Source organism: Lacerta agilis, chromosome 6, assembly GCF_009819535.1.
Source record: "Lacerta agilis isolate rLacAgi1 chromosome 6, rLacAgi1.pri, whole genome shotgun sequence".
Lineage (NCBI taxonomy): Eukaryota > Metazoa > Chordata > Lepidosauria > Squamata > Lacertidae > Lacerta > Lacerta agilis.
The window spans coordinates 31173470-31197766 of record NC_046317.1 but is presented as its reverse complement, the minus strand read 5'-3'; the positions used below and the strand labels follow the sequence as shown (position 1 = coordinate 31197766).

The following is a 24297-nucleotide window of genomic DNA, read 5'->3' as shown; positions in this document are numbered from 1 at the left end:
TAGTTCGCCCATTCTTTGCAAAGCAGGGATTTTGTATTATTATTACTGCAGCCCTGGTAAAGGAAACATGTTGAAACAGAAGTGCTAATAACTTATTGAAGAGAAGGAAAGGTCTCCCATTTCCACCTTTCTTGAGGTAATATCCCATGTGTCTCCCAGGTAGGAAGTGTGAAATTGTGTTTTGGCAAATGCCTTTAGGAATATCTCCCCATTCCTCCACTGCTTTAAAGTGTAATGCATCTCATCAGTGCAGATAAGAAATGTGTTAGGAACAGGAGTAGCACGACCCCTTCTGGTGGGAAGCCAAGCAGCTCTCTTCGTGGTCACTTTCAACACCACTGAAAACTTCATCAACAGGAAATGGTGGAACATCACTGCTAGGCCTATACTATATTTATGCATGCAACTGTTTATTTTGAATAGAGGGTATAATTCAATATTTTGTGCTCTTCCAAGCACTCCAGCTTGTCAGGAGGAATGGTCCTGCGTTCCGCACCCACCCACCCTGAGCCAATTTTGTGGAGCATGGGGGCAGAGGGAGGGGTAATCCCACCGGGCAAGTGGAAATCCTCGTGCAGGGTTTCTGCCAGTTAAGTGAATCCTGCCCAAAATTTTCTTGGCAACTTTTATTTCTTAAAAGCCTAACCACACCTCCTTATTCTACTTGCGTTCTCTATTGAATGGCACTGAAGTTCTGTGAAAAGGCTACATGACACAATCCTGTTTGCATTCACTAAACTATCTTACACATGTCTATATTCAGAAGCAAGTCCTACTGAGTTCAGTCGGGGCTTAATCCCAGGTAAACGGGCGCAGGATTGCTGGCAATGAATTCGTTATCCTTGAGCGCTTCACCTCATTTGATGTAGATCGGCAACAGCCAGCTTGATATCCTTCATATACTGCAGATGACAACTGCCATCATCCTTAACTATTTGCTGGGCTGGCTGGGGGTGATGGGAGCTCTAGTCCATAACAACTAGTGGACACCATGTTAGCTCTTTCACTAATACTGCGCTGTTTCTTGTACACTGCCTTGGGAGGATCTGTATCCTGAAAGGCAGGGTATAAAGAACTGGGATAGACAGATATAGGCGGGTACAGGGAACACTGTCGCAAAGAGCGTATCATTAAGCTTCTCGTTTCTGTATGCATCTGACCTCACATTTCCAATATTAGTTACTGCCATCACAAGCCCAAACAGCTGCTACCAGGCCAGTAATATTTCATCTTCCCTGATGCTTTGTTCTGGCAGCCATAATCTCTATACTTCCATCTTTCAAAAAAGGCAGCAGTGCTGGATTTCAGGTCTTTCATGTGCTCAGGTGAACCAAATAATCCAGCAGCATTAGGTCACATTTAGCAGAAGGCTCGGATCAATGAACGAGCACCTTTAATGTATTTCTAGAGTTAAATTTGGGGAAAGGTGGTCTGCAGATGCAGCAGACATTTATCCGGATTGGAAACCTTTGCTAATTATCCATGCAACAGCTTGAATCAGAGTGGTACCAAAGCCACTTTCAAATGCTCCCTTTGAGCTGTAAATGTAATAAAAGTGGCCTATATGCTTTGTAGTAATTCCACTGCAACTGTTCCTGCTCTCTACCATAGAACACCACTTGAAAAAGGATGCTCCATCTGTCACAAGCAGCCCCAGTACAAATTACACATGTAGTGGTTCAGAAGGACAGCCATACTCTTTAACTTGAGTTCTAACACCCAAATTAGCTACTTCTGTCCAATTATCTTGGCTATGTGCAGCAAGCAGCAAGCCAAAATGCAGTTCTTGGATAAACAGGGATGGTAATGAAAAAATCAATAGGGGTTTTGTGTTGTTGCTTTTTTGGTACCTGTAACACAGCATTGTGGGGCTATTCTTTGAAGAAACCCATTTTAAATTAAGATTTGTAAAGTGTAGTTCCTGCAGTATTAGCTCTCTCAGCAAAGATCTGACAATTCAAGCCTGGATGTGTCTTGCATCTCAATATGAACAAGAGTGCTGAAATGTTTACACTCACTGCTGGAGGCCATTTGCATAGTAATACGAGATGGCTAGTCTGAGTGGCAAGATTCTATTGCATTCTTCTTTCTCTCCCTGCTCCCTTAGTAACAATTGGTACACTTGCATAAGTGCAAATGAAATTCATGACGGATTATGGTAAGCTTATTAACCTAACTTTGGAACCAGCGTTAGTGGCCCAACCTCACTTAACTGAAATCAAAATATACCTGTATCCTATCAAACGCATGATAATGAGCACATTACAACAACTCAGAAGAGCCATAAGGAACGTATCCCAATATTTGTTTCACTTGGTCATTGTAAATGTATGCCTACATTGTCAGTTCTTTTGAAAATCTGTGAGGGAAAAGAACATAGGGGGCAGGGAACTGTAGTTGAAAACAAACCAGTTTCATAAACTATGGTTTGAAGTTTTGTCTGTTTCAACAAACCATGGTTGACATTCACAACAGTTTGCTCAGGTTCGTATGACATGGCAATATGTAGTTCACCTAAAATGAAACTGAAAGGCTCAGGTCACTCCTACACACACCAGCACTGAAGAGGCTCACTATGCTTCATTCACTAAGGCATGGCTTAGCCTTACATCAGAATGAAGCCACTAAATCTATGCATTACCATTACTTCTGTTGCACAGAGAACAACAGTGGCACTCCTTCTGGAGATGTGGCTTACTAAAAGGTAACATGGCTTAAGGATGAGCTTTGTTACCCAAAGACGAAAAGCAAAGGAACCGTTGGGTCTGTCTTCCTTGTATTTATTTTGAAAGAAGAGGGATTCTGAAACGTAATTCTGTAGTTAGCAAATTAAAGCCAAAACAGTGTGTTTCTAATACTCCCTTATGTAGGCCCAAAAGCACGTTTAGCACGTTCATGTGTGGAAATGGTAGTCCGCAATATAGCAATACCATGCGGGTGCAAAACAAGGATCTTTTACAAAGACCTGCAAGAAAAAAGACCACCCCCAAACAGCAGAGTGTCTAAGTCAGAAATACAAAGCATGTCATCTTTTTTTAAACTTGATATTCAAATATTTCCCCAAATTAGTGCTTATTGCATCTTATACCTGAACCACATTTTGAGGAGTATTCGGAACGTGCTACGTTAACAACTGTGAGCAGCGATTGTACGATTGGTGTGGAGGCACCATTTAACACATGAGAAGCACCATCTTCCCCAAGGCACCTGGGCTGTGTATTATGTCTTTATGAGCCTCTGCCACCTTCTCCAGTGCATATTCAGGGCCTACTGCTGGTTTCAGCCAGCCAGCTTCTACACCAGCCAGAACTGAGGCTGCACATTCATGCAGCTCATCCTAAATGGAAAAGAAAACATTTTTAAAATTGAGCACAGAAGGAAAATACTTCTACGCCCTCCAGCAGTCAAATTCATCCTTCTACATTGTACCCGGGGGTGGGGGGTGGGGAGAAGAAAGAAAGTAGGCTTGGCTCCAGAGCACTGCAACCACAATTTAGTTCTCACAGCAGAGATTTCCCAACCCCTACCTGTAAGCCCCATGGAAAGTTGTCCCTAAGGGCTGGGGAAAGGATGTGGCGGTGGCGGTTATGACACATGTGTGTAGTGAGAGCTGGAAATCATTGGGTGCCTGTGGTCAATCACCCCCACACCCCTCCCCCCACACCACACTGCCAACAGTGACTTTCCATGGGACACAGCAGGCTGCAGTGGAGAAGGAGGCAGGAATTATCCACTGTACAAGAATATTTTTGCTTGTACAGTCATACCTTGGAAGTCTAACGGAATCCGTTCCAAAAGTCCGTTCGACTTCCAAAACGTTTGGAAACCAAAGCACAGCTTCCAATTGGATGCAGGAAGCTCCTGCAGCCAACTGGAAGCCACGGAGGCTCCACCGGACATTCGGGTTCCAAAGAATGTTCGCAAACCGGAACACTCACTTCTGGATTTGCAGTGTTTGGGAACCAAAATGTCCGAGTACCAAGGTGTTCGGGATCCAAGGTAGGACTGTACTATTCTCAACCCAAGCAACAGCGGTTTTTAAGAACATTGTTTCTTTCTAAATGCATGGAGGAAAAAAGTTGCAGGACATATGAAGCCCAAAGAGGCAAGACCAGCTCCTGAAAGATTAATGCTATTGCAGAATATAGTTTCACTGGCCAGTCCAAAGCTTCTCAACAGATAGCAACTGACTGTCGAGAGCTTATGTAAAGTTCCCCAGACTGTGAAATGATTAAATGGGTGTGTGTGCCTGCAGGGACGAAGAAAAGTATAGGGAGAGATTAAAGAAGCTTTCCAGAACTTCCCATGTTTTGAAGCCAAGCATATGATCCAGGCTGTGTTACAGGAAAGGCATGCAGGCTCCTCTAAGTGAATTATGCACATATACTGCATGATGATGATGATTTTTACCTTAGATGCAGAGAATAAAGAAAGTCCTCTGATGCTTGATTCTTTCAGCATAGTGTCCCTGGGGTTTATCTCAATGGGACCACGGCTGCCCACAATCTGCCACACAAAGTGGTGGAGAGAATGAGATGCTGACAGCATAATTCTAAACATTAAGATTCTCATTCATGGGGGTGCATCCTTACCATCACTCTGCCTCCACTTGACAGCAGTTGCAAGTCATGGGCAAGGTTGACATTTGCCAACATCTCTATTACCACATCTATGCCGTGTGCACCAGCAGCTTCCTGCATAAGAAATCAGCTGTTCAGTATCAAAGATACATGGAAGCATGGCTGCTTTTGTGGTTCACAAGTTATTATTCATATCCTGCTTTTTAAAAAACAAAATAAAATAAATCAAGATGCTCACAGGCACTATACAACACACATGATAGCAAACTTTTTCAGCAGGGGGCCGGTCCCCTGTCCCTCAGACCTTGTTGGGGGCTGGACTGTATTTTGGGGGGGGGGGGAATGAACGAATTCCTATGCCCCACAAATAACCCAGAGATGCATTTTAAATAAAAGGACACATTCTACTCATGTAATAACACGCTGATTCCTGGACCGTCTGCAGGCCGGATTTAGAAAGTGATTGGGCCTTGGTTTGCCTACCCATATTATAGGCCATAAAAGGCGAACCAAACTAACAGCAGAGAATAGCACATGAAGGACTGCAGTCAAATATTAAAAGCAGACTGACATAAAAAAAGGTTTTCGGGAACTGTTGGAAGACTAAAAAGAATAGGCTGCCACTGAAAAGGCACTGTCTCCTCTGCTGCATTTCACATGATGTCACGAATAAGGGCAGAAATTATGATTTTTTAACTGGCAGGCAGGTAATATGGCAGGTAATGAGACAATACTGATAGAATACCACCATTCTAAAGAGCAAGAGTCCAGAGCATAACAACCTGGCTACATCTATCAGCTAGAGAAGGAGCAGCTGCAAGGAGCTCGTTTCCCTCCTCCGTACCAGGAACCATGCTTGGTTCCAATTGCCAGTTGCCCTGGAACCACACAAGTGAAGAGAAAAACACTCTGGACTCCTGCCATTGGTCAGACTAACAAAGGCTGCTGATTCAGTTGCAGCCACACCTGACTATAAAACCCTCACAATTCCTCTATTAAACAAGGTGGAGGAATTGCATGAGGCCAGGTGTATGGATACCTATTTGTATACCCAGTAAAGGGTGCATGTGGTGTTAAAATGCTTGTTATGAACATAATGGGTTGGAGCCTATGGAGCTCTAAGCAGAACTCAACGTATCACCAAGGCGAACATTCCAACGGAATGTTCTCTTCTTCCACCCACACCCCTAAATCTGTCCTAGCGATTCCCCCAATCTTCTGGAGCAGATCTGGGGAGAGGATGTGGTTGGCGGAAGGCGCATTATGCAAGCAGAAATCCTTGCACTAACAGGACTCGTTAGCAGAATACTGCCCTCTATCTTAACTAGTATTCCAATTACCACTTCGCATTCTGTGTTCTAAACTACCTTAATCTGAGTGAGATAATCCTTCTTCTTGTGATTAAATGCCTCATGGGCTCCGTTTTGCAAAACTAGTTTCATCCCTTCCTCTGTTCCAGCTGTGCCAAAGACCTTCAGGCCATAAGCTCTTGCAATCTGACATGCTGCTATTCCAACCTAGGTTTTTAAAAGAGTGGAGGGGGGAGGGAAGAGTGTTGTAAGTTTAACATAGTACTTTCCTTATACAATTATTGACAACAATCGTTTCGAAGGAGGAAATTTCAATAGCAACAGAGCCGCAGGTGACCCTTAATAACTTGTACTAACAGTCTGCTATAGCATGACTTGATCTCCTACAAAAAAAAAAAAAACAGTATGTGGCTTCTCTTAGCACGACTTCCCTGAAATAAAATCAGGGAAATTAATAATTAAGCCAACCAGCAGTGCATACTTCTGTTTCTCTTTTATAGAGACAGTAAAATATATCAGCTCAATTACCACTATAACACAACCGCCGAGTCTTCACATTTCAAAGGCAACAACTCCAAGGGACTTCACACTAACATCATTTCAACCTGTACTTTGGAAGCAACAGTGTCAAACTTTGAGCAGGAAGTACTTTTCTAAGGGTTATTGCTTAAAAAAGAAAACAATATGCTGCCAAGTTAACATTTTTAAAAGGCACTTCATAAAACAGAAAGAACAGCAATCTTGGCCAGTATGGTCGTACCTGCAGCCAACCAGAAGCCATGCTTTGGTTTTCGAATGTTTTGGAAGTCAAATGGACTTCTGGAACGGATTCCGTTCGACTTCCAAGGTACGACTGTACTGGATTCTGCCATGTCTCTCATGACCAAAAGAGGCAATGTACAGAGCTTTGACACTTTAATAATAATAATAATAATAATAATAATAATAATAATAATAATAATAATACTTCCAGGACTTCAAGATTAAAAGCCTAAGCAGGGCCAGATTTGAATTACACGCAAACACTATTCCAGCATTTTCCTCCATGCAATTGCAGTGGTGTGAAGAAACGCTGCTGGGTTGTAGACGCAAGCCCTGCCCCCAAACTGTGCCCTGCATCAGCCCCACCTCACCCATGTGTTGGGGGACCTCCCTTTCTCTCCTCTCCCAGAGTGACTCCAACCCTCTGGGGCAGAACCTGGGGCAGTGCGAGTGGGCTGCAGGGCAGAGGAGATAGAAGTTCAGAAATGCATATGGATGAAAGATCCAACCCACTGGGGTGACATGCCACACTATACAGTACTTTACCATGCTAAAGCCCCTTTTAAGCATAAGGTGAGTTCTCATGATACTTACCCCTCCACTTGCTCCATGGACTAGCACGGTTTCTGCTGCTTTAGCAGATCCTCTGTGGGGGGGAAACACACAAGACATTTTCAATACAACTGTCTGGATTGTATTTATACAAGAAATGATATCCAACAAGGAGTTGTTGGAAGTGGCTAACGAAGGATGAAAAACAAGTGTGTACCTTGCTATGCAGCCAACAGTATAGCTGTAGTGAGGAGTTAAAAAAAAACTAAATTAGCCAATATTCAATGAATTTTAAATTGGGAAGAGCCCCAGAATGCACTTCTCCTGAATCTGTGTTAGGAAACAACAGTGTTTATGTTGACTGTCAATGTACCTTAATATTAAATAGTTACAGTGCAGCTACTTTGATGACCACAAAATAATCCTGTCAGTGATGAGCAGGAAATGCAGTGGTACATTAAAAAAACAGCCCAACACAGGCTCTGGAGTACCACTGTATTATTGCAAAACAGCCAACTAACTCCCTAACTCACTGTTAAAAACACTGCCATCGGAACAAGCTTGCAGAAGCCACAAGCAGACTTTGCCTAGGTATTGATCAATCAATCAATCAATCAATCATTGCATTTGTATCCCACCTTTTTTTCTCCAAGGAGCACAAGGTGGTTTAAATGGTTCTCCCCCTCCTCATGTAATTCTCCACAACAAACCTACGAGGTAGGTTAGACTGAGAGGCAGTGAGTGGCCCAAGGTTATCCAGTGAGCTTCATGGCAGCGTAGGGATCCCAGATCCTAGATCAGGCATAGGCAAACTCTGGCCCTTCAGATGTTTGGGACTACAATTCCCATCATCCCTAGCTAACAGGACCAGTGGTCAGGGATGATGGTAATAGTAGTCCTAAACATCTGGAGGGCCGGAGTTTGTCTATTCCTGTCCTAGATCCCCAAACTCAGCCCTCCAGATGTTTTGGGACTACAATTCCCATCAACCCTGACCACTGGTCCTGTTAGCTAGGGATGATGGGAGTTGTAGTCCCAAAACATCTGGAGGGCCAAGTTTGGGGGTGCCTGCTCTAACCACTACGCCACACTGGCTTTTAAAATGCTGTCACTCTGTTGCACAAGTACTCCTTTTTTCTCAGGCTCAAAACAAAAGAGAGAGTGAGAAAGTGCCCACAAATTTGCTGCACTGAAGAACATGGAAAAATTAGTTTGACTGAACATGTGACACAGAAAAGCCTCAGGGAAAAGGCAGGAAGGCCCAAAGTTACTGCATTTTTATTGCTCAAAAGCAATTTTAGGATGTCATTGCCTTACTTTTGAAAGAGAGCATGGTAAGCAGTAAAATATGGAATTCCAATTGCGGCACCTTGCTTGAAGTCCAGTTTATCAGACAAGGAAAAGACTGTGTCAACTGATGAAATGGTATATTCGGCATAACCGCCAGAAATGGTACGAAGGGTAAAAACCCTGTCTCCTTTCTGGTAGGAGAAAACAAATGCACAAGGTGAAGCGTTGTGCCAAAGTGTTTTCTGTATCCTGTGTAAACATGAAGGCATTTCCATAAGAGTTAAATAAAACCCAATTATATAGGTGAAATACCCATGACAAGAAGATAGCAGCATTACAACAGATCTAATCTGTACTAATTGCTTCCAACTGTTTTTGGACTACAATTCCCATCCCTCCTCAACACTGGGCCTGCTAGCTAGGGATGATGGGAGTTGTAGTCCAAAAGCAGATAGAGCCCCAAGTTTGGGAAACTCTGCATGAGAAGAAGTAGAATTAACAACTGGTTTAAAATCCAACACTTTGAAAGCAGGGTGTATCTGGAGTAACTGAAGTACCAAAAACTATTTGTCAAAGAATGTAGGCCAAAGTTTGTTAACAAACAAATGTTTACATTCAAATTTGTAGACAGGAAGGCAGAAATTCAGGTGTATAGGGATGACATGAATCATATCCAAGAAACAGGAACTATGAAGAGACCCAGTTTAGTAACCAAGACCGGAATGATATTGTATAAAAGATAGCAAATGAGCAACATATTTAAAAATGTGATACCTTGAAAGTAGTTACATGTTCCCCAACACCTTGTACTACCCCAGCCACATCTGAACCAGGTGTGTAAGGTAAAGCTGGTTTTATAGCATGAGTCCCAGAACGAATATAGGTCTCCACTGGATTAATGCCACATGCATGAACTTTAATGAGAACCTGCAGAAGAAAAGTATATTTGTTGAACAACTAAACAAAATCTGGTACCTTCATTTTCATGTCAAGTTGTTCGTTGTTGAATGTGTTCAAAATACAAGCAGCATAAACCCTTATTAAGCATTAAGAACACAAATCTTTTTCTTTCTTTTTTTTGGTAATAGGCAAACCAATGTTCATTCCCTATAGAGCTTTTGCAGGATCCTTTATAAAACAAGAGCCACAGGTAAGCACAAAAGTTTTACCAGTACTTATTCAATTGGTTTGGCAAGCAATGGCATATAGAGATGTCAGGATTGCCCTCCAGGGCTGTGTTTTATGGGATTTTTACTCTGTTTGCTAATTCATTCTGCATGCTGACTGAAGCAGAAAAGTTTCCAATAACTGTTAAATAACAATAATGCTAATTTCAGTGTGTACAGTATTTATATATCCAGTTCAATGTCTTCGTTTTTACCTGGTTATCTCCTGGAATTGGCAAGGGAATATCTGCTTGAAGCTTAAGCACTTCAGGTCCACCAAATTCAAACACTTTGACAGCTCTCATCACATTTCTCCCGGCTGCCATAGCAACCTGAAAAATCACAGAGATAAAATACAGTACTATCTTAACCCCCACCGCCTTTTCCACTTCAAAGAGAAAGGATCAAATTACTTGCTCTTCAGGTGAAATTTAAATCGGAGGTTCACCATGCATTTCATTCTGTTCTAACAATGCGCTGCCAATTGGAGGCTTTTCGACTTATAAAATTAGCCTGCAAAGGAGAACTAATAGTTTCACTTTAGATAAGATATGAATCAGATCGCAATCCCATATCCACCTGCCTGGGAGCAAGCCCCATTTATTTACATCTCAGTAGACAAATACAGGACTGAACTGTCAAATATGCAGATGTTTGCACAAACACACACAAACCAACTTAGAAAGAATATCTTTTGTCACATCTTCAGAAGACCTTACAACTGGAGTTACACTAGCTTAAATTTTTTTTAACCTAATCCTCATTTTTTAAAAAGGCTTTATGCCTGGAGAAGAGTTTGAAATCCAAATAATGGGAATCACAGAAGTTAGGAATCATAGGTGGGGAAAGTCCTATATCATTCGGGTCCTGCTTGCAGGCTTCCCATGGGCATCTTATGAGAACAGAACATCTCCTTCCATTCGGTTTTTACACATGGGATGTTTTGGCAGGGAGCTCCTGCACTGGCAAGGGGCTGAGCTGGATGATCTTTGAGATTCCTTCCAACTTTTAGGATTCTATAGAAGTGGCTCATTCTCTCTCACAGCCATTTTAAACAGTATTGGAAACTCAGATATAGAAGCCAATTGCCAAATGGCACATTAAACCTAGGTTAAAGTCGCCACAACGGAATGCCTAAACACTTTTTTTTTTGCATCGGGGTTTATTAATTATTATCATCATTATCATCATCATCATTTCATTTCTATACCGCTTTATATTTTAAAGGAAAAATCTCAAAACGGTTTAAAACATAAAAAAACCAGTCGGGACTAAAACAAAATTCAAGTTTCAATGAAAATATTTCAAGTGACATTTTGCTATCCCTGTATTTATTTACCAACTTGATTTATACAGCTGCCCAATAGACGTACTCTAGGAAGCCAGTGTAGTATAGCGGTTAGAGTGTCAAACTAGGGCCTGGGAGATCAGGGTTCAAATCCTCACTCAAGTCATGAAGCTCACTGGGTGACATTGAGCCAGTTACAGCCTCTAACCTACCTCAAAGGGTCATTGTAGGGATTAACTGAAGCAGGGATGAATCATGTACTCCTTGGAGGAAAAGGCGGGAGGTAAATGCAATAAATAAGCCCTTCTGCTTACCTGCTTAAGAAAGCTGGAGTGGCCAGCCAGACTGAGATGTCAGTTGCCAAAATGGCACTCAAAGATTTCCAAATGGTTGCAATTGGACCTTCACCAGTCACAAAACATACCTGGCTCCTGGGGAATTCTGAACACTGATTTTAACACCTGTGCCGGCTGCTTTCTTCTGCCTAACGTGCTTCTGCTTCGAAAACGCTTGGCATCAGCCTCAAACAACTGATCAATAAGCATGAAATCAGAACCCTGAGAGCAAGTTCACTTGCATTTAGGAAGCAGCCATACAGATCTTAAATCGTGGCCCTTGGAACCATCTCTTGGGGAAAATATGAAGGGCTCCCAAACAATTTCAAGTTATTCCAGGCATTCCCCGATTGAGTAACTATTGACATTAATTCAAACTCTGCACTCTGGCCTAAATCAACAATATCTCGTTTAGGCTGTAAATTGTAAAGACACCCATGGGGGGGAAAAGGAGGGGAACAGAAGGATCTAGAAACTTGATCAAAAATCTCTGGGCACAGAAAAGGCCTTATGAAAGCTAATAAGCGGCCTTCTATTGCCATCCTTGCTATTATCCCTGTTTTAGAACCTGCTGCAAGAGGTCTCAAGGGCACCTGAGCACCCTTTCAAATAGACACATAGCTATCAACTTTCCCTTTTTTGCAGGAAATTCCCTTATTCCAGCGCCATTTCCCAATGCAAAAAAGGAAGGTTGACAGCTCTGAGTAGACAGCCCAACTACATATGAACTGAAATGCCAGTAAAAGGCTTAAAATTCAGTGACAAGATTTGACTTTTAAATGGCTACAATGAAATGCAGTATTGTAATGGTCGTCCAAACACTCCAGACAGTGGGCCTTCATATAAAAATAGGTGTTTTACTTCCTTACACACACACAGAGTTTTCATTTGTAAGATGCTAAGGCAGTGTTTTTCAACCACTGTTCCGCGGCACACTAGTGTGCCGCGAGATGTTGCCTGGTGTGCCGTGGGAAAAATTGAAAAATTCAAGAGAATTACTTTATATATAGTCAATATAGGCACAGAGTTAAATTTTTTAACATTTTCTAATGGTGGTGTGCCTCGTGATTTTTTTCATGAAACAAGTGTGCCGTTGCCCAAAAAAGGTTGAAAAACACTGTGCTAAGGTATACCCCTTTGCTACCATAGGTGCATCTATCCATGTTAATATCTGCATTTCAACTGCAACCAGCATTAACCTTTGTATCCTTCAAAACCAGTAGAATTTAGATGAGAATAATTTTTAACTTTGACTACTGTAGACATAACAAAGGTCATCTTAGTGGTGGAAAAAAATCAAGCCAAAAAGGGAGAGAAACAGGTCAGCTTAAAATGATGGCAATGAGAATAGAAATATATTCCCAACTGCCCCTACCACATACCAAAAATGTTTCACATTTCTACTCAGCAACTATGGTAGACTACTTCAGATGTACAGAAGTCACTAGTTTACTCACTTCCCCACACATGAGAGCAGTCTTTAAGACCTCTTATTTTAAACATCACTTTCTGGACTTGTTGCCAACAAATTGGCACTTTCAGCAACTATTCTGAAGCTGTTTGTAAATGCCAAACAATACTAAATATTTGTCTTTTCTAAAATAAATTCAATAGTTTCAACAAGTTGTAGCCAAGTTAGAAACATTGTAACTCTCAATTATCAGGAGAATGAACAGATTCAAGTTTCTCCTGAACCTCAGTGTGCATGGGTAACTTTGCCAGATTCTTATTTTAGTAAACACAGCTGGTCACATGCTTCAGAATAAAAATAACTTGTAACTTTTCTTTCAAGGTTGCTCTACATTTGTTTTTGTTTTATAAATAAATAAAAATAAGAGATAATGAGATAATAAAGAGCCCAAATTAGCGGGACTGACTGCCAGCTAGGATCTGGTGTCTGGTGGAAAGTGTATACACTAAACATGCACCTTCCTGCAAACACATGTGGCTAACCAATGCCACAAGGTCTGTGCTATCAAAACACCTGCTTTTTTGTGAGCAGCTGCCCCAAATAATACACTAATCTGTACTTTTGTGCATTTCCTTTGTTTTTAAATTATTAAGGGTGGCTTTATACCCCCCCCCCAAAAAAAAAAACCCAGTTGCGATCATCACACTGACATCCTAGCATTGGTCAGCTAGTTAAGACACACTGTTTGCAGAGGTGCGTTTAGTATATGCAATGCAACCTCCAATCCTTTTTATGTCTATAACACACACACACACACACACACATACACAAAATTTGCTAGTTAAACTTTAAGCTGCTGCAAGAGACTGTCAAGAGTACCCAGCCTGGAAACCATTGCAAGCAGAAAGCCCAGCAGGGAGGACAGACCACCTAGATCCTATCTCCGCAACGCATCCCGCTACACCCTAAAGCCCTCCTTGCCAACGGTGTGGGGGGGAGGGGAACCCCATTTTACGTCACTCACCCTCTTGCAATAGAACGACGTGATTGCGCGCCTATCCAAACGAGCTCCGCTTAAACCACAGCCTCGGTTCGCCTGCTTATCTTCGACACCCCTGCGCAGTGAGTTCCTTCCGGGTTCACGCTAGAGAAGCTATCTTTTCGGAGTCCCGTTAAGTTCTAGTGCGCATGCGCCGCCCTGGCAGACCCTTCGCAACCTTTGCTTCCGAGCACATATGCACGTGCTTGCACTGTCTTGCTTCTCTCCATCGGGTTCTGGATCCCCTGGCACCTGCCTATTTCCCGGAATGTCGCCCAGCATCCGGGGGAGGGGCAAAACTCCTCCGATTCCGCACATAAACACTGGCGCCCTTGCTAGATCCAATGAAAGGTCCATTCTGTCTCTCAGCAGTAGCAGACTAAGGCACAAACACGCATCTAGAAATACTACATCTCCTCCTCCTTACTCTCGATCCACAGCCCTCTTAATAACTCCGCTAATCCGAGAGGCTAACGCAACCCTCCACAGACGCTTGGGAGCAAGTAGGCTACTGTTGGAAGTTGGAACTCCGTGGAGTGGATCGGGGTTGCACCGCTGCAGTCTCGAGTCATGCACGCTTCCAGGGGCGCAATAAAGCCGGCTGAGACGCAGCGAGCCTTCCAAGTAAAACGCGCGCAGGGTGAAAGCGCGCGGCTGCAATCCTATGTAGACTTGTAGCGGGAGCAGCAAGTCCAATGGGTGCGCTTGGATCGCAGTCTCAAGTTAACCCCGTTGAACTCAAATTCCAGACTCGCTCTGTCCTCGCCGGGCACATGCGCAGGGGCCGCAAGTTTGTCCCAAGCGGGCCACCGTCGGACTAAGATGGCGGCGCCCATACAGCGGTAAAGTGGGCGAGCGAGAATAGGGGAGAGCCGGCGCCGATGGCTGATTTCAAGCGCTGGAAGGAGCAGCGGCTGTCGCGCGCGGACGGGAGCCGGAAGGGCAGCGTGGACGAGCCCATTGCGGGGATCGTGCGGCTTCTCAATGGGCGCGACAGCTTCTGCACCACCAGCTCGTGCTCGGGGCGCGTGGTTGTGCTGGAGCAGCCGCCCCTTCCTCCCGCCGCCGAGGTGAGCCCGGCTAAGGACCCCCCTGAAGAAGAGCGCTGGACTGGGGCGATACCGCCACTGCAACCAACGCAGGGGACACGGAAACCCAACAGCTTTTTCCTCCAGCTCAAATGGCTCAGGGTGTCTCCTGCGTCCTCTGGAGTTTTGTGCAGATTTCGGGTTTTATTCATAAGTAAAACCTTAGTTAAAGCCTAATGCATTTAATAATAATAAAAAAACCACCCTCAAAGCGGTGTATGGAAAGATAAAACCGTAAAATCATGGCGGGTGGGGGGGGGTGGAATTTCACACATTAAAACATACGAGAGGTTAAAATACTAAAACAGATTAAAACCATTGTGCCGTTAAATCGACTTCCTCAGACTGCAGGTTCACGAAAACGTAATAAGACATTTATTAGTTCGCTTAAGGCACCGCAAAACTCTGGGATGCTTTCTTTGTAGGAGACGGACGTGGCTGCTCCTCTGGAAATCCTTGCTTAGTGCGACTTGCTACTGGGTAACCGCCTTCAGCAATAGGAATCCAGGGGTGCAGCCATTTCTACCGATCCCCGCCCCCACTCAGCTGCTAGACGTTGGGCATCAGCATCTCATCTCCTCTCCTCAAATTCCATTATCTTCCTATGGGGGGAAAATCCGCCTTTTCCAAACTTATTCAGCATTTTCAGTTCAGCTCACAAAAGTTTAAATTGGGATTAAACAAATTTACACACACACAAACACACACCCTATCTCTCTGCCTTAGGACCCAAGGTGACTCATAGCATTAAAAGGAAAACAGTTTAACAACCCACAGTCAGTATAAATGGGGGGTTTGGGCAGGGTAATCCTGCTGAAACAGCACTGAAAACCATTTAAAAGAAAAAAAGCAGGGGATGGAAATAAATGTGTGCAAACCCACCCTCAGAAGCCTTTTCCACAACAGCCCCTTAGCTGCCAAAGGCTTTGCCTGCTGCCGAAAGGAAAGAGGGTGCCAGGCTAGCCTCCCATAGAAGGGTGTTCCACAATCTGGGAGAAGCCACCAAAATTGCTCTTTCTTGTGACCTCCCCCAATGTGCCTGTCAGGGTGGCGGGACCAAAAGAGAAGTCTCCCTAGAAGATCTCAAAGCCCAGGCAGGCTCATATATAGAGATCTGATCCTTCAGATATCCTAGAGCCAAGCCATATAGGTCATAACTAGTGCTTTGAGTTGTTTCAGTTGTTTCTGGAAATGAAACTGGTAACCAGTGGAGTTGTTGTACTCCCTGTAACTGGCTCCAGTTAGCAAACTGGCTGCAGCATCTTAAGACACTTTCCACAGGCAGCCCCACATAGCGCATGTTGCAATAATCCAAATGGGGTATAACTAAGACATGTACCACCATGGCCAGATCAGGCATCTCCTGGAACTGGCACAGTTGTTGCACAAATGTAACCCTACCCAGCACCAGTAGAATTCCTATTTCCTGACCTGCCTTTTGACTGACCAGGTGCACCCTTGCCTTGTCTGTTTTTTTGTTCACCCCCATTTGGTCCATTACTGACACCAGACAATGGTTTAGCACTGAAACACCTTCCTCAGATTTAAGATGGAAAGGAGAGAGAGAGAGTTGGATGTCATTTGCATACTGGTGACACTGAAACCCAAAACTCTGGACAAGGTTATCGATGGCTACTTACTATGGTGGCTGTGTTATACCTCCATTGTTGAAGACACTATACCTCTGATTAATACCAGTAGCTGGGAATCACAGGCGAGAGAAAGTGTGGTTTTGAACTAAAGTGCAGCTTCCTATGGGCATTTGGCTGGGCGTTGTGAGAACAGGATATTTATCAGGCATTTGGCTTGATCCAGCAATCATCTTCTGTTCATAAGGTTTCTTTTACCTAAGCCCAATGTGGCAGGTTCCAAAAAAGATTGTTTTTTGGTTATTTCTCTTGTCTCCTTCCCTCTCCTTCCACTGAAACATCTCATACTCTCACTTTGACATATTTGTTCCACCATGCTGTGCTTTTCTGTTTGGCCTTTCTTTCTCCCACTCACCTGCGGTGTGAAATTTGTTGTGGGAAGTGTTCTGCATTGGTTTCTATATATCCAGAGGTTTGTGAAACGATTTCCCCTCCCCGCTAGGCAACCACCGGCTTTGAGATACAGAAGCAGAATTGCACCTGGCTCATGGTGACCCATCAAATATGTGCGATCGAAAATGTGGTAAGAGAACTGTTCCAGGGTTCTGCATGCTTAGAAAATCCTTGTTTGTGCTATTTGCATACAGTCAATAATTTTGAGTTATTTTGAGATATGGAAATTGTAGCAGTTTCCAATATCTACCAGGTGAGGGCAGACTTAGGGTAGCTGATGCAAGATTTTAGCACAGAAATAAAATGCCATTGTTGTAGAATGATATGTTTAGATTTTTCATATTTGGCTAATAGAACTGTTACAGCGAAAGTATGAGAAATCTTTAACATCTATGAATATTAGTTGCATGTAATATAGGCTGTATTTCACTTGTTTAAAAAGTGGACTACCAATTTTTTAAAGAAGGCAAGGCATTTGATTTCATCGCTGCTGCATTTCTGCTTGTAACAGTTATAATCTTTGTGTGATAACCTTAATACTATCACACAAATATTATAATTGTTACCTGTCTGATGCAGGATTTCCTGAAGCCCAGTTCTTCTACATCAGAAGATACAACAGTCCATGCTTGTAGATCTGATTGAATCTCTGGAAGAAAGACTGTAGTTCCAGTAACTAAATACTTGAAAATATTTCCCTGACGCCCCTTTCTCAAAACACCACATGGCAAAACTCTCTATTATTATTATATTTTAATGAAAAATGGGTATTTCTGAGATCTGAAAAAGGACTTGTTTCAACCTCAGCAGTATATAATTACAGTTCCAGAAGTTATGCTTTCATATTTATTGATTGCGAGCCTGATCCTACACCCACTGGGAATTTGGCAGTTGGCTTTTGTGGAAGAAATGCGGGAGTGTGCATAGGAAATTACTTTCAGTATTTTAATATTAAAGTTGAGCCTTTTGCAGGAAATTAGTGATCTAGAAGCTATACGGTAACAATATCCTTCAATCACAATGCATATTTCAGAACCATATTTTGAAGAAACGTGATTTGTAAGTCTCCATAGATTTAGCCAAAGAAACTATAAGCATGTGTAGAGGAAAAACAGCCAGTGCTTTCTTTGAAGTATGCACCATAGCAGCTCTGATACCCAAAAGCTGTGTTTTAAAATGAATTTGTCCATTGAAGCTGGTTTCTTTATCTAGTGATGCTACTACTGTGGCAAATTCCTTTTTCCTTTATCTCAAGCTATACCCAAGGTCTCCTCCTTCCATACCTGCCTATATCTTTTTTGGATTTATGACTTAGGATGGTGATTAAACTGTATTTTATGTGCTTCCTTTTCCTAGGATAGAGGATAAATCATTGTAACTGTAACTGCTCTGTTAGACTTACCTGTGAAAACTGGGGGTGGGGGGAGAGGGAATATAGAAGAATATGTTTGAGAGTCTGTAATTAAAGTAAATTTTCAAATACTCTGGCACCTTCATCATTAGAGTATTTTGAATGGAGTACGTATTTAAGAGCATAGGCCAGCTGATCTTACTTAAGCTTATCGTTTCCAATGATTGGTTGAGTGGAGGAAGTTCATACAACCGATCTTTATTCTTTCCCCTGTGGCTCCCTGGAAACTCTTGCTAGAGTTCAGGAGAACCTCCTGAACATGGGGGGGGGGAGCTGTATCACATACAACTGCAGTGCAAGGAGGGCGAAAGAATATTGATCCAGGAGTCTCCCCCAATCCTCTAGCGAGGATTTCCCGGCAACTTTGCATGCTTTGCCTTCCACTTGCACAACCATAGTATACAACCCCTTGTTTTCTCCTCAAGAGGTTAGTGTAGAATTTCAGGGACCGGTAGTTAAAAGAACCCAGCTCTGATTTTTAGTTCTCTAGCCCATAGTCGAAAGAGCATGGAGAAGAAGTGCTGAATCCATATGCCATGCAATACGTATGGTCAAAGAACCCAGGCAAGCTTAAGATGTTAAAGAAAATGAAGTTGTGTGTCCTAGCAACTGTGTGGTCTCCTAGCAGCAGACGTTCCATCAGGCAGCAGAAGGGAGGGAGAGAAAGGAAGAAGGGTTGTCATCAGTCATCACTGCTGAGAGACAAGCTGCCTTTGGCTCTTCCTCAGACCTGTCACTTAGTGACAGCCATTCTATCCCAGCTGATTGTTGTATGAAATGGTTTCTTCCCCACCCCACACTAAGGGCTGCTTTAGTAAGCCGCTCAGTGGAACCTTTTCAGCTAATGAGTAGGCAAAAGCAATTTTAATTAATTATTGAATATGACCAATTGGTACTGGAGGTGTAACCTTTCTATGTAGATAAATTTGATGTGCCTAACTTGAATCTATAACATTTCAGACTTCACAAAATGAAAAATGAAAAATTCCTTCCAGTAGCACCTTAGAGACCAACTAAGTTTGTTCTTGGTATGAGCTTTCGTGTGCATGCACACTTCTTCAGATAACATTTCAGACTTCGTTAGAGACCTGCAAACCTATAGAAAGTTTGAAAAAAAAGTTATATGACAATTTCTAATGATATTTTAAAGAAAAAAAACTAATACATACATCTTACCAACCAATAGTTGGATTTGTTTTGATTTGTAGTTATTTTAATTGATGCATTCTTTCCTTTCACTTTGCGATATCGTTTGAATTAGTGTAGCCTACTACAGATTAATCACTACTCTTGGCTCATAACTATAGCTAAAAGCATTACTTAAATTCAGGCCAGATTATTTATTTTGGATGGGCAGAAAAATAGAGAAACTTTGATCTGTGCAGGCAAGAACTTCTGTAGAGTACAAACTTTCACATGGTTGGCACCAGCCATGATCCAACAATGGTAATTTAGCAACTGTACAAATTCTGCTATGGTGAAAATTCCTCACTGAAGGGAAATTATACTCTAGCTGGAGCTGCTGCTTTATCTAGCATAGAATAGTGACATTTACTAGACTAGATTTCAGTCTGCTGTGCTGGTCAATAGCTTTCTAAGGTGGAGAGATAATATTCCTGAATGAAGGCACAGCTGAGAGGAAAAAATAGTCTTATACTGGTCTCTTCCCCCTCCCTGTTTAAAAGGTTACATGTGCAGAAAAAAAGTCTTACTTTAAAAAAAAGTTTCACAATTTGATTGTTGAATATGTGCCCCCTCCCAAAATTTACCGGTACACATCTCTCAAAGCAGTGCTTTGACCTTGCCACTAGATCGAGTATTTTTTTTTTTAAAGACCCCCCCCCCCAAAAAACCACAGATTGTTTGGAGACTTTTGGTGAGACTTTACGAATGAGTGTGTACAGTGTGGACAGTCACAGCTATACAACGCTGCCTCCAGAGCTCTAAAATGATATCACCTGTATCTTTGGGAAGTTAAATCCCAGTAGAATGTGTAGCTGAATCCATTATGCTGAAGGGAATAAACCAAGCAGAGTATGTAAGTAGTACGAGTTGTAGAAATTTAGTTTTAATTAACAGGCTGAATCAGCTTCTGCTGTGCAGTGTTTTTGAGATGCTAAATAGGCTAGCTATTTTTTTTATGGCTCACAGATGTAGCACTGATAGTAACATACTGTGGATCTTACAGCTTACAGCCTTACAGAAAGCGACAGATGATGCCATATTCAAATTTGAACCATTTGTGCTTCATGTGCAGTGTCAAGACCTTCAAGATGCACAACTTCTGGTAAAGTGAAGTATTGCTGTTGTACTTAAATTCCATACTTGCTACATAAGAAACAGTTGGCTCTTAACTAAGTTCTCACACCTACAAGCATTCCCTGAAGCATTCTGCGTTTAATAACTAGGACTATGAAAATACGATGATGGGAGCAAAATGGGGTTTTTATTATTTCTGCAGATGTGATGCTCACAAGTGAAATTATGGTTTGGTTAAAATCAACGGCAAAGATCCCACTGATCTTGGAATGAGAATTTCAGAAACATTGCCTGTCCTGTTTGGCTGGCAGCTTTCATTGCAGACATGGTTTCGTGTGGTAGCCAGCACCCTTTCGGGGCTAAACTTTTGATAATTAAGACTGGGACCATGCATCTTCCAGGAACTATTGCAAGCTTCTTTCTACTACTTTGGTTCACATCAGCAAAAAAAAAAAAGCTATCTTTGGCTTTTCCTAACTTTTTGACCATGCTGAGTATTATGTAATATGGCCACAATTTGGAGAAGTGACTACTAGAGAAGACTTGGTGTTGCTGTTTTTTCCTAAATGGCCACTCTTCGTCCATCCAGCATTTCTCAGACTTGGGTCCCCAGCTGTTATTGGACTATAACTTCCATCATCCCTCACCACTAATCCTCTAAACTAAGGATGCTGGGAGTTGTAGTCCAACAACAGCTGGAGACCCACGTTTGAGAAACACTGGTCTGTGCCATATTGCAAGCTGCATTTAAAGCTGGATGTGTGTGTGTGTGTTTTTCCACAAAAGTAGCTTTTGTAAATTGTTTGGCAGCTCCGCTGCTCAAGAGATGCAAGCTCTCTCATGCACTGAGAGCAGAAGTGGGGCCATATTCCCTTGTGAGCAACCTTCTGGGGGCTGCAGGCAAGTGGAGGGCGGGCCAGAGAGTAAAGTGGGTGGAGCAACAAATGTGAATGAGGTGTAGCCTCAGAAGGCTCCAGGGGGCTGGATTTGGCCTCTGGGTCTGCGCTTCCTTGCCCCTGAATTGCCTGTAACATCCGGCTTTTAAGCTTTCCGATTCACAACACATTATTTCCACACTCCCATCAAGCACGCCCCTATTGAATTCAAATCATGAACATTTTGGAGTTGCAATACAATTTACAGTGCGGTGTTTTATTCCGCTCTAAAGCACAGGGATATTTCAAAGCAGAAACAACTGTTTATAATTCAGGTTTTAATATAACAAGTCATTTGAAATAACCATCCCTGTTTCTGAAAGCATTTAGACTGGAAACAAATACTTGACAGTGCACTTAGTTTCATTGCTGCCCATCTCTCCAAGGCCATAGCTGAAGGATGTGGTTGGTGATGGCCGTTTCCTCTTGCTTTTTACAGCACAAGGTGGCTATAGAAGCCGGGTTCCGGAACTCTGGCATAACTGTTGGCCGAAAAGGAAAAATTATGATGGTATGTTAATGTGTTCCTACATTGCAGGAGGGGGTGGCAGGCACAGCCAAAAGTACTGCTTCCATGTGGGTCCTGTTTATGTGGCCTCCTCAGGTTGTTCTGTGGTGGCAGGGATGTATTTTTGAGGCACTGATATGAGAGGCATGAATACGGCTTTGAATCCAGTACCCGGCAGAATGTTGTGGTCCTAACAATAATGCTGAAGAGAATAAACCAAGCAGAACCAGAGTGGTAGTGCAAGTTTCAGATACATATTTTTAAATAATGATAATAATAATAATACGTGGAATTAGCTTCAAGCCATCTCGAGGTGCCCCCAAATGCTCTTGGTCAGACTTTGAGAGCAGCCACATCCCTAAAAGTCATTACATCGTGGTCGCCACATATATGACCACATGCTAATTTTCATCAAGCTATGTGAACGTACTTTGTGGCAGAAATATGCAGTGCCTCCCTTTGCCATCTCGTTCCCAAAATGCAATGATAAAATTCTTACTTTTCTTTAGTGAATTTGCCTCCCCGGTGGGGGTAGCTGCTGCGTCCAGATCAGTAAAAGATGGTAAAATCTAGGTTTTCGCTTTTCGTCTCACTTGCAGGCTGTCCGAAGCACTCATTGCTTAGAAGTTCCACTAAGCAGGAAAGGAAAACTGATGGTCAGTGAAGAATACGTTGACTTTGTGGTTCAAGTTGCTAATCAGAAGATGGAAGAAAATTGGAAGAGAATTGACAGGTTTGTTAACAATAAATCTCTAGTTTATACCAATCCTAGCAGTTAAAATATTGGCAGCAGGAAAAGGAAGAAGATGTAGATAAGATGCAAGTGGTAAGCTACCAGATAGAAAGCTAAAATTAACTTATTTGGACTCAGCAAGTTAAATACATAAATGTCTGGCAGACCTTGAAGAAACCCAAGTCCATACGCCTTTATTTTTATTTATTTTTAAGGTTTTACAGCTCCCTCCAGCTTGCTTTGGAAAGCAGAGACCATTCCAGTAGCTCACCTCTCGAGGAGAAAGAAGAGAACAAAGAAGAGAACAATACTATGGACTCCTACAGAAGAAAAATAAAGTCTAAAGGAACTGAAAAGGATGGTGAATGTACTTCTCCTGGGAAAAACAGAAGCTTAAAAAGTGAAGATGAGGCAGAAAACAGTCTTGGTGTTTTTCACTAAAATATGCTACAGATAATTGTGTGAAGTAGATATATACCCACATTATGTTTGTATAATGTTTAGTTTGTTTTGCTCTTTGTGAGAGCTTAGCCGATAGATTACTGTGCTCTATAAAGTAGCATTTTCTTAACATAGATTACCCGTACTATGGATATTAAGTTACCAGCAAAGTAATATAATGCCACAAAATGTCAATGAACATGGGAAAATGGCATTTTTAATACTGGAGGTAAAACTTGTTCTTCAAGCAATATTGTTTTACATAAAATATGCAATATTCCAAACTACCTAATTCCAAACTACCACCATAGTTGTGCTCTGTATTTGCTATTCCAGTTTTGAAAACCCAATCTGAAAGTTCTGTTGTTAAATATATTTATCTTCTTCACTTAGTAGAGATAATTGAGACCACAAGGGGCCCTTCTGAGAGAGGAAAAGCTTTCAAATGTTTGCGAGACGAAAATAAGTGTGAAACAAATTCATCCTTGATTACGCTACTGAAATAAATGGTTGTCACAAGCATTAATCTTTGCCATGCCAGTCATTTGTAAACCATTCACTCCTTCCTACTCCAGACGAGTAAACAAAATCAACTTATAAAAGAATTAGGCAGTGATATTTCTAGTCGGAAATCACATTTTTCTTCATCTTTTAGTGGAGTTCACATAATAGAGTCTCATTTGTACAAGGAGTTTTGCTTTTGCAATGGAACTTCTCCTCCAACATGACCATTGATCTTTTCTGAAGCATCTGGGTGGGATGCAAGGAGAAGAAATGTTTAACTTAATTTATTTATATTCAAGGCTGCTTACAGCATTTAAAAACAGCAATTATAAAATAATGGATAATAAAAACAAACTAGTTAAAAACAATGACTAGAACACACCACAACATATCTAAAACCAGCAGTTGAAGTATAATTTCCCAGAACAACAGTTCCAGCCCACAGGTGGAAGTCCTTGCAGCAGTGGGACAACTTTGTCAAATACAAATCTTTTATGTTCCTGAACACCATTACACTCATTGCTTTAAAGATTTTAGATGTGTGTCTCTGACTGGAAATACTGTTTAAATAAACAGGCAGTGTTGGCTTTTAGCCTAATAATAGTCATTGCTTTTTAGAAGTAGCCAGAAAACATTTCCACAT

At 42.1% G+C, this 24297-nt stretch overlaps 2 protein-coding genes across 2 annotated transcripts; one reads left to right on the top strand and one right to left on the bottom strand.

Moving 5' to 3' along the window:
- Positions 1-2765: 2765 nt before the first annotated feature.
- Positions 2766-13816, bottom strand: CRYZ (crystallin zeta). Its single transcript, XM_033151802.1, has 9 exons — positions 13719-13816; positions 9876-9992; positions 9269-9421; positions 8522-8685; positions 7247-7298; positions 5948-6097; positions 4593-4694; positions 4411-4506; positions 2766-3337 (listed from the first exon to the last, which is right to left on the bottom strand). Exons 2-9 carry the CDS (start codon positions 9984-9986, stop codon positions 3173-3175), a joined length of 993 nt encoding a protein of 330 aa, XP_033007693.1. The 5' UTR covers positions 9987-9992; positions 13719-13816; the 3' UTR covers positions 2766-3172.
- A 758-nt stretch (positions 13817-14574) lies between these two features.
- On the top strand, positions 14575-23551 carry TYW3 (tRNA-yW synthesizing protein 3 homolog). The gene is made up of 6 exons (XM_033151801.1): positions 14575-14803; positions 16913-16993; positions 20463-20561; positions 21908-21979; positions 22576-22709; positions 22925-23551. Exons 1-6 carry the CDS (start codon positions 14615-14617, stop codon positions 23148-23150), a joined length of 801 nt encoding a protein of 266 aa, XP_033007692.1. The 5' UTR covers positions 14575-14614; the 3' UTR covers positions 23151-23551.
- The last annotated feature ends 746 nt before the right edge of the window (positions 23552-24297 follow it).